The 12,185-nt window shown below is 36.2% G+C and overlaps 5 protein-coding genes across 5 annotated transcripts; 3 read left to right on the top strand and 2 right to left on the bottom strand.

The window, feature by feature from the left end:
* Window positions 1–1,042: 1,042 nt before the first annotated feature.
* RNJ42_04509 (uncharacterized protein) lies at window positions 1,043–4,831 on the top strand (the record flags this gene model as incomplete). Its single annotated transcript, XM_071054673.1, has 1 exon — window positions 1,043–4,831. The coding sequence occupies one exon, from the start codon at window positions 1,043–1,045 to the stop codon at window positions 4,829–4,831; it is 3,789 nt and encodes a 1,262-aa protein (XP_070909366.1).
* A 138-nt stretch (window positions 4,832–4,969) lies between these two features.
* On the bottom strand, window positions 4,970–5,371 carry RNJ42_04510 (uncharacterized protein; the record flags this gene model as incomplete). Its single annotated transcript, XM_071054674.1, has 1 exon — window positions 4,970–5,371. One exon carries the CDS (start codon window positions 5,369–5,371, stop codon window positions 4,970–4,972), a length of 402 nt encoding a protein of 133 aa, XP_070909367.1.
* Window positions 5,372–6,729: 1,358 nt separating this feature from the next.
* Window positions 6,730–8,439, top strand: PCK1 (phosphoenolpyruvate carboxykinase PCK1; the record flags this gene model as incomplete). Its single annotated transcript, XM_071054675.1, has 1 exon — window positions 6,730–8,439. The coding sequence occupies one exon, from the start codon at window positions 6,730–6,732 to the stop codon at window positions 8,437–8,439; it is 1,710 nt and encodes a 569-aa protein (XP_070909368.1).
* A 626-nt stretch (window positions 8,440–9,065) lies between these two features.
* RRD1 (peptidylprolyl isomerase RRD1) lies at window positions 9,066–10,364 on the bottom strand (the record flags this gene model as incomplete). The annotated part of the gene is made up of 1 exon (XM_071054676.1): window positions 9,066–10,364. One exon carries the CDS (start codon window positions 10,362–10,364, stop codon window positions 9,066–9,068), a length of 1,299 nt encoding a protein of 432 aa, XP_070909369.1.
* A 424-nt stretch (window positions 10,365–10,788) lies between these two features.
* On the top strand, window positions 10,789–11,790 carry IMP21 (Imp21p; the record flags this gene model as incomplete). Its single annotated transcript, XM_071054677.1, has 1 exon — window positions 10,789–11,790. One exon carries the CDS (start codon window positions 10,789–10,791, stop codon window positions 11,788–11,790), a length of 1,002 nt encoding a protein of 333 aa, XP_070909370.1.
* Between the last annotated feature and the right edge of the window lie 395 nt (window positions 11,791–12,185).

A 12,185-nucleotide genomic window follows, 5' to 3' on the forward strand; every position in this document is an offset into this window, starting at 1 on the left:
TTTATTTTATTTTATCTGATTACTTGCACTTGAGAAGAGAATTAGGGACTAATTTAATAAAGGAAACGGACTCCAAGCTCAAGTTAAAGAATTAAGAAATAAGAAACTTCTTCAGATCCTACAACTAATTCCATTTTCATTCCTCTTCACCTTGCACTCTAACTTTTCTTATTCACAACCTTCACAGGCCGGTCCTATTAAATTAGCGAACAATTTAGAAAAGAAATTTTAAAAACATGAATAAATGTTTGTCATTATTTGTCAGAGTAGGATATTCTTTTCGAACTACAGGAAAATACTACAAGTACTCAAACTACCCTCCTCGCACTTATGATTGCAGTAATAATAATAATGCCTTAGTTTCTCTGAAGTTTTTCACCTCGTTGCTGCCTTTTAATAATATTTTTTTTCCTCCCTTTCTCAGGGTCCCCCTTCACAAGATATCCGTACCGATTTGCGGAAAATTACTCTATTTTGTAAAGCGTAAAAAATTAACAAAAAAACACACATTAAAGTAAAACAACACAACGCAAAGGGGAGCAAATTTTACAATCGAAAAGTATAGGGTAAAGAGTAAATGAGTGCAAAGAGACAAAATACAAAGGGTAGTCAGAATAATTAAAATCAAAAACGATAGAAGAAGAGGAGAAGTTAACAAAGAGAAAAAAAAAAAAAAAAAAAAAAATTGGTTAGTAGTTAACATAAAAAATACTACCAATATAGATATATTTATTATAATAAGAGAAGAAACTTGTTTAAGGATTAGCATAAAAAAAAACGATAATATTTGATCTCTAGTACGGTTTTAGATCATATTGCATAAGAGAGCTACATAGTACAAAACTGGGAAATTAAGAGCGACAATAAAATACAGAGAATTTGTCCCAAATCATTTTTTTTTATTCCTATAAGCTCTTCTTTTTATTGCTCTATCCTTTTCATTACTCTCTTGGTCTACCAAACTCTAATAACAAAGAAAACAAAATAAATAAAGACATTCACCAAACAGAAAAGGTGGGAAGTAAGAAAGCAATACTACTACATGGGAGGATCACCAAATAATGTTCTAAGAGAAAGGCTTACTGGTAAGTACAATCCGGATATTGATACAGGTAATAACGATAACTTACATCAAAAAAGACACAGTTCAAGTTCAAATAACCACAATAACGAAGGCACGGTAAAACGGAGACTACCGATACAAACAGAAGCTAGCCCAATTGGTAATTTTTTGGATAGCTTTGGTAGAAATACTAATACACAGAACACCCCCTCAAAGACCCCTGTTTCGAGGCCTCATAGTATATCGCGTAGGCCGACTGACCACGGTATTATGAATAATACAAATATGAATATAAATGGTTCGAATAATAATAATAATTACAATAACCAAGGCAATACTAATGCTCAACCAACTACACCTGGCCTTATAAAGACTAATAATACAGGAAATAGCCTTTTAGATAACATAGCGAACACTAATAATAATGTAGATATCCCCGATTCCCCATTTTTTCTACCAGCAAGGACGCAGTCTAGTATATTAGAACCAATGCAACCGGATGTAATTTTACAGCCGGTTAACACCACAGATCAAGAACAATCCTTAGAACCAGAGCTAGGTCTCATAGAGGAACAATATAACGCAAATACTGATAATGCAGATATGAATTACCATGATATATCATCTGACTTGGAATCCACTCAAATGAAAGACGGAAATAGTGCAACTTCATCTGATCCTGGCAAACATGGAAAAAAGCATATCATTACACAACAACAAAATTTTAACTCTTCAACTTGGAATAAATCTACACAAGCATTGATTGCTAAACTTCAGGATATTTACAAAACTATATTGGTTCAAGAGGTTGAACTCCAGAATTATTGCTCAGCTATAACAGTTTCACAAACAACTGATTTGAAAAAGATATGGGCTGTTTATAAAATCAACGTTGACTTGGTCAATAATTACGTCATCTTCATTACCACAGCATTACTTCCGTCACAATCACAGACGGACCTGTTGATTGGACAAGAGATAATTGATGTCTATAAGATCGAAAGACGATTGTGGTTGTATGGAACAATCACTTTTTTGGACGTCCTTAAACATTTCTCAAAGTTTATGGACCCCGAAATATGTTGTCAATTTATTATACATGTTTTCATATCTATCGCAAATATGTCAGATTATATTCCAAAAAGATTTTCCATACCTTGGTTATCAAGGTTGGGCGACCTTTCGCGTATGGCAACAGCTCTTTATCCTCCAGGATCAATTGACTGGAAATTAAGTGCAGAATATTGGTACAGTGAAGCCATGAAGTATACATATGGTGTTGGTAAACTCTACTATCATATGGCAACAGTACAACAAAATTCACTTGCAGCATTTATTAATTTAGGAAAGAGTGTTTTTTGCAGAGATGCGTTTGTACCAACCCAACAATACCTGCAGCTAGTTATTGATAACATTTATCAAAGAGCTTACATATCTAGAGGTGATGATTCGAGTAGTAACGTACAAATACTGGATTATCTTAAACATAATGAAATAATGGTTCTTCCCAACTTTATGGAGAATTTTGAATTACAAAGGTTAGCTTATGTATTCTTCAGCGAAAAGTTTGGTAAAGATTTTGTAGGAAATAATTTTTTCGATGCTCGAAGTATGTTTATACAAAATTTGGAGTCACTTAAATTTTATTTCCGTCATTCGCCTTTATTTGCCCAAGCCCATATTTTGCAAATGGTAGGTTATGGAAATATAGGGAATGCCTTTGCATTATTGTATGAATTACCGAAATTTATTAAAGAAAATGAGCTATCTAAACAGAGAAAGAAGTCAAAGACGAATTCTGATAATTTAAGTATGGATAACTTATCCATTCCCGATTATCAAGGAGATTGCATTGATGTTGATGATTACTTTAACAAGCTTGAAAACATAGATATAGCTTATAAGGTACCGTCGAATGCAGATATTTGGATTAAATCACTTCAATATACCAACACTACAGGTATTTTTTGTGGCATGATGGTGCTGCAGAAGTTTTTACAAGGGCCACTAGTAACAGCATTACCACATTTATTACCGTGGGTTTATTTTCTAATCTCGGTTGCGATAAAAGTCGACTCTTTGAAGGATTTAGATAGCCAGTATTTTTGGAAGTTATTTATCAGACGTATCTTTCCTTGGAACACTATAGTGAACTTTCTTAATGTATTAATTGCATATTTGAAGGATAACTCTAAGGTATGTGCTATAGTTAATCAGCTATGTGAAACTTACTCTGAAATCACTCTGGAGGAAATACTGATAAATATTTCAGAGGATGAAGATCTACCAGAAGTATGGAGTTGTTGGGGATCTTTATGGTTTGATACAATTTATAATAAGAGCGATGCTAGTTATGACAGCTTAAAATCCGCAGGCATTAATGATGTTAAGTTTCTGGATGCTCCATACGATGGAATTGTCTTAGATGAAGAAGATGATAATGGGAATAAGTTTTGGAAACGTGCATGTCGAATTATATTTTTATTTAAAGGTTTTGCTGAGAAGTTTGATCATGGTTTGAGACTATCTAGTTGTGATTCACTTGATCCATCATCAGGATCAAATATATTTGTAACTGAAAATCAGAAGAAGAATATCAATTTTGTATTCAAGCTAGACTCAACATATGATATCCTACCTATAGATGAGCAGTCAAACAAATATTTCGAAATTTATTCATTGTTTGCTGAAAAACTTCCACCATTTGAGAAAATTAGTGAAAATAATTTAATTCTTAATGCAGTTCCTCAGTTGAGTGTAATAGAAGGGGAGAGTATTTTCAACTATATGGGCTATAAGAGACTTTTGCCATGTTATTATTACTATGATAAGAATGGAAATGTCATAAAAGGTTCCATTTATTCAAATTGGGAAGCATACAATCAAATGGGGACGGATTTCAAACCAAAACTTGAGAATAGCTCCTCTTTCATAATCGATGGATTAGACGATGCAAAAAATTTCGAACTCAGAGAGAAGAGATTATTTTCAAAATATCTTGCATGTGATGAAAATAAAAAATGTTCTGGTAATGCACTGCGTTCTATACAGAACATGGGAGACAACGCCGTTAATGAAGGTTATGATACCGAAGATGAATCTGGTTCAGATAATATAATGTCCAGTTCACATATCACTAACCAGCGAGATCTTGATAGAATTTTCTTATCTACAAAGATTAACGGCGATATGCGTGTTGTATATGATTCAACGTATTTTATATTTGACGCTACAACGTGGTTGAGACATTTTGCACACATCTACAAATTAGCCTATAGTGGCTTATTGAATTTCGTGATATGTTTGACAACATTTCAAGAACTAAGGTTCTTGAGGCGGTCAAGAGATGAGAATGTCATGGAGGCTGCTACAAGAGCTGTTATTGTCATCAGACAGCTTTATCGTCTGAGGAAGGTTATCCCATTGAGATTTAATGGTAAAATAGCGACTCATATTGAAGAACATCTTGAATTTGAAGAACAGATTACATGGAGATCACATGTTAACGAATTTGTTATTGAAGCTGTCGTTAAGTCACAAGAAAACAAGACATTCGGAACTTTGCCTCAAAATGATAGCAACTCTGTTCAAGCACCTGAACAGAGTGCTGAACAAAGTTCTAAGGATAAAGTACTATCAGTGCTAGTAACTGATGACAGGAATATGGATACTAAGGCCAAGGAACGTAATATCAGAACATGCAGCACAAGATTTATATTTTCGATATGTAATCAACTCGGAATGAAGTACGGTATATGTACAAATTAAAATTTAATTTTTTTATTTTTTATTTCCTTTCTTTATTGAAACTATTTATTTAATTATAGAACTGTAATATTGAGAAATTGTAGGAACATAGCGCAATGATAAGGTTCCTTTCCCTACCCATATATATAAATGTGGTATTTAAGATAAGACCCATATGAAAACCCAGTACAGCGCTGGTGTAAGTTGAATAGCAGTATCATCATGATATTTTACGCATTTTAATTTTCTTAAATATCTGATGTTGTGTATTTCTGTAGGAGAATGTAATATCATACATCTATTAACTAGAAGTTCATTTGGTGATAACTGGAAACAGCTATTTATAGAAACCGTACAATTGTAGTCTCCACTAAGAAACCTAAGTCTAGTCTTGAAATTAATGAGCAGTTGATGAAACTTAGTTGGCACTTGGGAGTGCTGATGCAAAGTCCGTGTTCTATAAATATTAGTACTGAATTTCATCTTTTGAAACTTCATCCTTTTAGAACTAGAAACAGACTGTTTCTTCTTGGTAATCCTAAGTTGAGTAATAGGAATCATTTGATGTTACCGAGTGATTGCTTTCTAATTGATATTTGAACATTTACAGAGTGTTTTATTCTTCTTTCATATATATGTATAAACAATTGCCGCCGATACGATATGACATATCTTCCGTACGTGCAATCACATGTAATATCATATTTTACCGTACAATCACGTGTATCATTATAATGGTTTTTGACACATTTTATATTTTTTTTTTTACTACGCGCATGTGAAATTTGAATAGGTAACGACAAACCTCCCATTGATCCGAATTTAGGGTAATATTGCGGCGCTATACAACCATTTTTTTTGGCACCACCTCGTTGAAAAAGTGCGGGATTTTTCTTCCTCTTTCATATTGACAACGGTCCATTTTCCTTCTGGGTTCTATCAAACCCTCAACATTTTAACCCTCCTTCTCCCATCAATCCGGTGCGTGAATTGTTCTGGGAGAACCTAAATTTTACTTAGTGCCATAAGAGAAAAGACAAGCTATGCCATATTAAGGATTACACAAGATTTTTTATTTTCTAATTTTTATTTTTTGCCTCGTACCCCATCTGTCCGAGATTAGGGGAAAGCTTTCTTCGTTCTTTCCATGAGCAACACGGCAAGGGCAAAGAAACCCCAGCAGAAGCCAGAAAAAAAAACCAAACAGAATATGGTAATCCCACACCCCGCAATGGTGCATCTACTGGTTTTATTGTATTTTTCTTCTTATAACTCCTTTGTTCTCAACAGTTGTACAGTCTTTATTTAGAACATTAAAGGATTAAATATAGAATAAAGGGACAGAAAGAAAACATAAATAAATAAGATGAAAAATTAAACAGAAGTCCGGATAGATGGAGTTTACTAAAAATTTCCCAAATTTTATTTGAAGTTGGTCCAAGTTAGCCTAATAACAAAATTTCTCCATTCAACCGGAGTATTTTTATCAACGAGGTGCGAGAAAGTTAAAGGGTGGGGTCTCGGAACAGATCGGACTGCATTGTGTCAAATCGGCTAGCCATTATAGCGTATAGTTTACGGAACAGATCGGGATTCTTATTCATTGGGAGTAGGGTTTAGAAAGGAAAAATAAAGCGACAACCAAAGCCCAAAAGTCGAAAATAAAGGGCTATCTTACTAGCTAACTTTCAATATTATATTGTTCTTTTAACAAAACAGACTAGTCTAATTAGTTATTGCTTTCAAGGACTCCTTTCTTTTAAAAAGAAATCGAACTCGTTCTGATTTTCTTTTGAGCACATGAAAGGATAATCACAAAACACAAAAGGTATATAAAGACTCAGTTTATTAGCAATATTATCCCATATTTTTTAGGAACGCTTCTCTTTTCACATTTTCTTCTTTTTTTTATATTTGAAATGTATAAGCCAAGATACCTGTATATCAATAGGATTTCAAGATTATTTATTACACCTTATATTAGACACTTTACAATGCCTTCAAAAGCTAGCGTTGCAACAAACTCCGTCGAGGAGAGAATTAGAAGAGAATTGGGACTTTCAAAGGAGGTCACCGTTATCAGGAGGAATGCTCCTGCTGCCATCTTGTATGAGGATGGTTTGAAAGAGAAGAAGACTGTCATCTCAGATGCTGGTGCGTTGATCGCATACTCTGGGGACAAGACCGGTAGATCACCAAAGGATAAGCGTATCGTCGAAGAAGAAACCTCTAAGGACAATGTCTGGTGGGGTCCAGTCAACAAGCCATGTTCTGAGAAGACTTGGGCTATCAACAGAGAGAGAGCTGCCGATTATTTGAGAACAAGAGAAACTTTGTACGTGGTGGATGCCTTCGCTGGTTGGGATCCAAAGTACAGAATTAAAGTGCGTGTCGTGTGTGCTAGAGCCTACCACGCCTTGTTCATGACTAACATGTTAATTAGACCAACAGAGGAGGAATTGGCTAACTTTGGTGAGCCAGATTTCACCGTATGGAATGCTGGTCAATTCCCAGCCAACGCCTTGACTCAAGATATGACATCTAAGACCACTATCGAAATTAACTTCAAGGCCATGGAAATGGTTATCTTGGGTACTGAATACGCTGGTGAAATGAAGAAGGGTATTTTCACTGTTATGTTCTACTTGATGCCAATTCACCACAACGTCTTAACTCTACACTCCTCTTGTAACCAAGGTATCGAGAAGGGTGATGTCACACTATTCTTCGGTTTGTCCGGTACTGGTAAGACTACTTTGTCTGCTGACCCACACAGATTGTTGATTGGTGACGATGAACACTGTTGGTCTGACGAGGGTGTGTTTAACATCGAGGGTGGTTGTTACGCCAAGTGTATCAACCTATCTCGTGAAAAGGAACCTGAGATTTTTGACGCCATTAGATACGGTTCTGTGCTAGAAAATGTTATCTACGACAAGGAAAGCCATAAGGTAGACTACGATGACTCTTCAATTACTGAAAACACTAGATGTGCATACCCAATTGATTTCATCCCATCAGCTAAGATACCTTGTCTAGCTGACCAACACCCAAAGAACATTATTTTGTTGACCTGTGATGCTTCAGGTGTATTGCCACCAGTGTCCAAGTTGACCCCAGAACAAGTGATGTATCACTTCATTTCTGGTTACACCTCTAAGATGGCTGGTACTGAACAAGGTGTCACTGAACCAGAACCAACTTTCTCATCTTGTTTCGGTCAACCATTCTTGTCTCTACACCCAATGAAGTACGCTACTATGTTAGCTGAAAAGATGCACGAACACAGTGCTAATGCTTGGTTGATTAACACCGGCTGGACTGGTTCCTCTTATGTTTCCGGTGGTAAGCGTTGCGCCCTAAAGTACACCAGAGCTATCCTAGATGCTATCCACGATGGTAGCTTAGCTCAAGCCGAATACGAAACATTGCCAGTTTTCAACTTGCAAACACCAAAGACCGTAAGCGGTGTTCCATCTGAGCTATTGAACCCAGCAAAGAACTGGTCTGAAGGTGAAGCTAAATACACTTCTTCTGTTTCTAAGTTGGCTGGTTTGTTCGTAGAGAACTTCAAGACTTACCAAGATAAGGCTACAGCTGATGTTTTGGCTGCTGGTCCACAACTATAATTACTTAGAATAGTGTGATTTTAGATTCATTTTTTTACTACATTATTTTACTCCACCAGATTTTATTCATATTCACATTTTTTTATTTCCAATTTATTATTCCAATTATTACAGAAAACAAAACTAAAAATTTTTTCTACATCTGGACCGGTTTTCGTTGAACTAGTGAGCTCAACGGGTATATACAAATCTCAATATATTTCATACACATTTAGTAAATAGCTTTTTTTAAGAAAAAATAATAATATATTAAGCAATATTCAATATTCAATGTATTAAAATAAAATATCAACATTACTAATCAATAACATAAATATTTATTGATAAATTGATTGCTTCGAAAGGTTTATTTAACCTGACTGTGGTTTCGATGTCGCAACAGAATTATTATTGCAATTTGCGCAACAGAAGGACAAATTGGATCTGTATAGATTAGCAATTAAACTTTACCAAGATATAGCGTAAATCCATTAATAAAATTATGCATAGTAGGCACCATGCATAAACGTGCATTACATTGTTTGAATTCTTTGACATTTACACCTACCTGATGGATTTGTCCATGTAATTGAGTATTGTCCCATGAAGGACATTTATTCGTATAAGAGTATTAAATCTATATAGTCTTAGTTAGGTGTATCACGTTGCAATTGGGAGGCACTTCTTGGTGGGCATCTGGTTGTTAATGGTTTCATTGAGGGTGGACCCATCTTAGTGAAGTTTTGCGAGGTCATACTTGGTGTAGAGATGTCGTTTCGTCTTGTCGTCATTACAGTGTCATTCATATGAGGTCTTTTTAGGAAAGTATCATTACCCGCAAGGAGGCGGGAGTCTACGACATGCCCCAAATCTCCTCTATTGAAGGAACGTGTTCCTTTGCTATCTTTAACCATGTTTATGTCGTCTATATCTGGGGAGTTCTCGTAATTAGGAAGCGGTTTATGCGTTCGTTGATCAATCCAAGGATAGAATCCTGTACCGAACCAAAAATGCTGCACCACTGGAAATTTATTTAAAACCTCTTCTTTGTACATTTTCCATAACCCTTTTTTAACTTTTGGCCATGACCTCACAGTTTTTGATATATCATAAAGCATAGGTGAATGTTCTCTGAACGGACCGGATTTGACAGTGAAAACGAAATTCAGTGTCTTACAAAATAGATTCGTCGAGCTATACTTTTTTACCAATGTGTTATCGTTCAAGTCATCCGGGAGCATAGCTAACGTCTTCCGTGAGCACCATTGCGAACTTCCCAGTATATATGCTAGATGGAAATGGTCATCAAGACCCCAAACACCGTGAGAACCGGCAGGTTCTAAAGTATAGGTTAGTATTAGTCTATGAACTAGAGAGCAGTACTTATTGTAGATGTATAGGAATTCATCTCCGTTAAATTGGGCACCCAACATCTCTAGTGCTGCTATAGTAGCTACAAAAGATAGTTCATGACCAGTACCAAAATCTAATCTTGTAGCGGACCCGAAACTATTCTTTAAGTAGTATGTCAGCTCACATTGAGCGTCTTCGTATTTTGGAAAGTAATTTTTAAGGAGATTTGTAAGCAATAAAGGTATCTCTTTGTCTATCTTCACATGCCAATCCCTACACGCCATATTACCAAATCTTCTAGGACCAGGTAAAGGTGGAGTCTCGGTCAGTAACTGATCCAACCTCTCAAGAATCTCGACAAACTCTCTCATTATATTTGTGATGCTAACTTCTCCATCATCCTTGCCACCATCATTGCTTTCTTCATAACCACGCAACGGTAACTCTTGAGGAATATCCAACGATTCCACTAGATCAATATATTTACCAATGAATAACTCCAAGCGACGTAGAGCTTCAGAAGACTGGAAATATAGTGTACCTTGAGAGTCATATATCCGTTTCAATGGTTCTGTAAACTGACCGCCTTCCATTTTTTTCCCTCTCTCCTATTTTTTAGTACCCGAGTTACCTTAATATATGAATTGGCAGATTTGGAGTTAATATTAGTCAAATATCACCAATATGATATACTTTATTAGATTGGTGTGGATGTTTTGCATAGATGCATCGGTATGGATTATAACGGGCTCATCTCTTCAAATCATCGTCTTTGACTATTGTATTACCCGGCTAAGTCATGTGGTCCGAAATTGCCCAACAAATAAAGGGAAGAGTCGAGAGAGAGAGAGGGGGGAAGATGATTGGAACAATCGTTGCTACCGTTAACGATCATTGTTTTTAGGGACATGTAATATACAAATAAGGTTAGAGAATACATGATATTAATATATTGAAGATCTATAACCTATCTCTCTATTATAAGTGTAATATAAAGAAGGCAAAATACGGATATAAATGCAAAAGGGAATCCTTGTATCGAGCGGAAGTGAGCGTGGACCCACGGAAATCCAGTTTGACAGTGAGTTAGAAAGAGGTAGAAGTCGTGATAAGAGGCGTGATGGGACGGGCCGTCCTATGAGTCTGTCTCGGAGTCGTAGTCGCGCATCTAGCCGAGTCCGTGAGGAAGAGTTTTTGAAGTGGACTGTTCTTCGGAGAGATCCATCTATGAGACTAACCTCACTAAGCCGTAAGAAGAAGAGCAAGAACGAGAGTGATGATGACGATGAAGATGACGACGATGATGAAGATGACGACGAAGATGAGGAAGAGTCCGATGAAGAGCGAGTCAGTGATATAGAGAACGACGTCGAGATTGATGAAGAGTTCCACTTCGATCTGGGGACTAAGGTGCTTCCAAATTTCAGCAGCAGCATCAATGATGTTCTAGAGAACAGCAAACCATGGATTCAGAAGTATCTGGACTCTATAAATGTGGAAGAAGAGAGGAAGAATGTTGATTTTGAGGCCCTAGAAGGTGGTTACAGCCGTGCTTTGGAGCTGGTGCGTAAGGGGAAAGGAGCAGAGGGCCACATGCAGAGCAAGAATTATATATTATGTACAGATTTGAGCAGTGAGTCTACCTATGCATTGACCTACGTTATGGGCTCACTGGTGTCAAATGGTGACACACTATACATTGTTCATTGGGACGGCAGCAGCACGGGATTCCAAAGGGACACTCTTGCCGACAATGTCCTCCGGGTAAAGAAACACGTCAAGCACCTGATGGACTGCGTCAGTGTGATAGTGGACGACTTAGACGTCGTGATACTCTCTCTGACGCACCCATACCCGAAACACCTCCTGAATGAAATGATACACGGCCTAAAACCGGTAACTCTCGCATGCTCGTTGTCCTTGATCCTTTCGAGTCTCCAGAATTTCGTCTGTTCCGTGCCCACTTTAGTGATCCGGAAGAAACTGAAGAGATCGAGAAAGAAAGGTATATCTGAATAAGCCTATATAGTTTCTAAGATTCTTTCTTTTTTTTATTTATTTTTTTTATTTATTTTTTTTTTTTTTACTACATTTTACTTTTATGTATTTGTTACTGTAAAAATACTGGGGTGATGTATCATTGGTGTTATGGTTTATTTGTTATTTTCTATATTTTTGTATTTTGATAAACCCCCGCCCCCACTATTTTTGATTTTGTTTTTTCTTTTCCTATTGATTAAGTTCTTATTCTACTTTTTGTCTGTTTTTTTTTTTTGTATTCCATGCTTATTCAGTATGAGGTAGTTTCCTACTTTAACATTTCATGAAATGTACATATATAGAAATTTGTCCTTTATTTTGAACAAAAAATATGTCCTAGCCCCCTTCAAACTTCCCCTTCTTTTTTTTCTTCC

This window comes from Nakaseomyces bracarensis, assembly GCF_045282275.1.
Source record: "Nakaseomyces bracarensis strain CBM3 chromosome Unknown Scaff13_0, whole genome shotgun sequence".
Lineage (NCBI taxonomy): Eukaryota > Fungi > Ascomycota > Saccharomycetes > Saccharomycetales > Saccharomycetaceae > Nakaseomyces > Nakaseomyces bracarensis.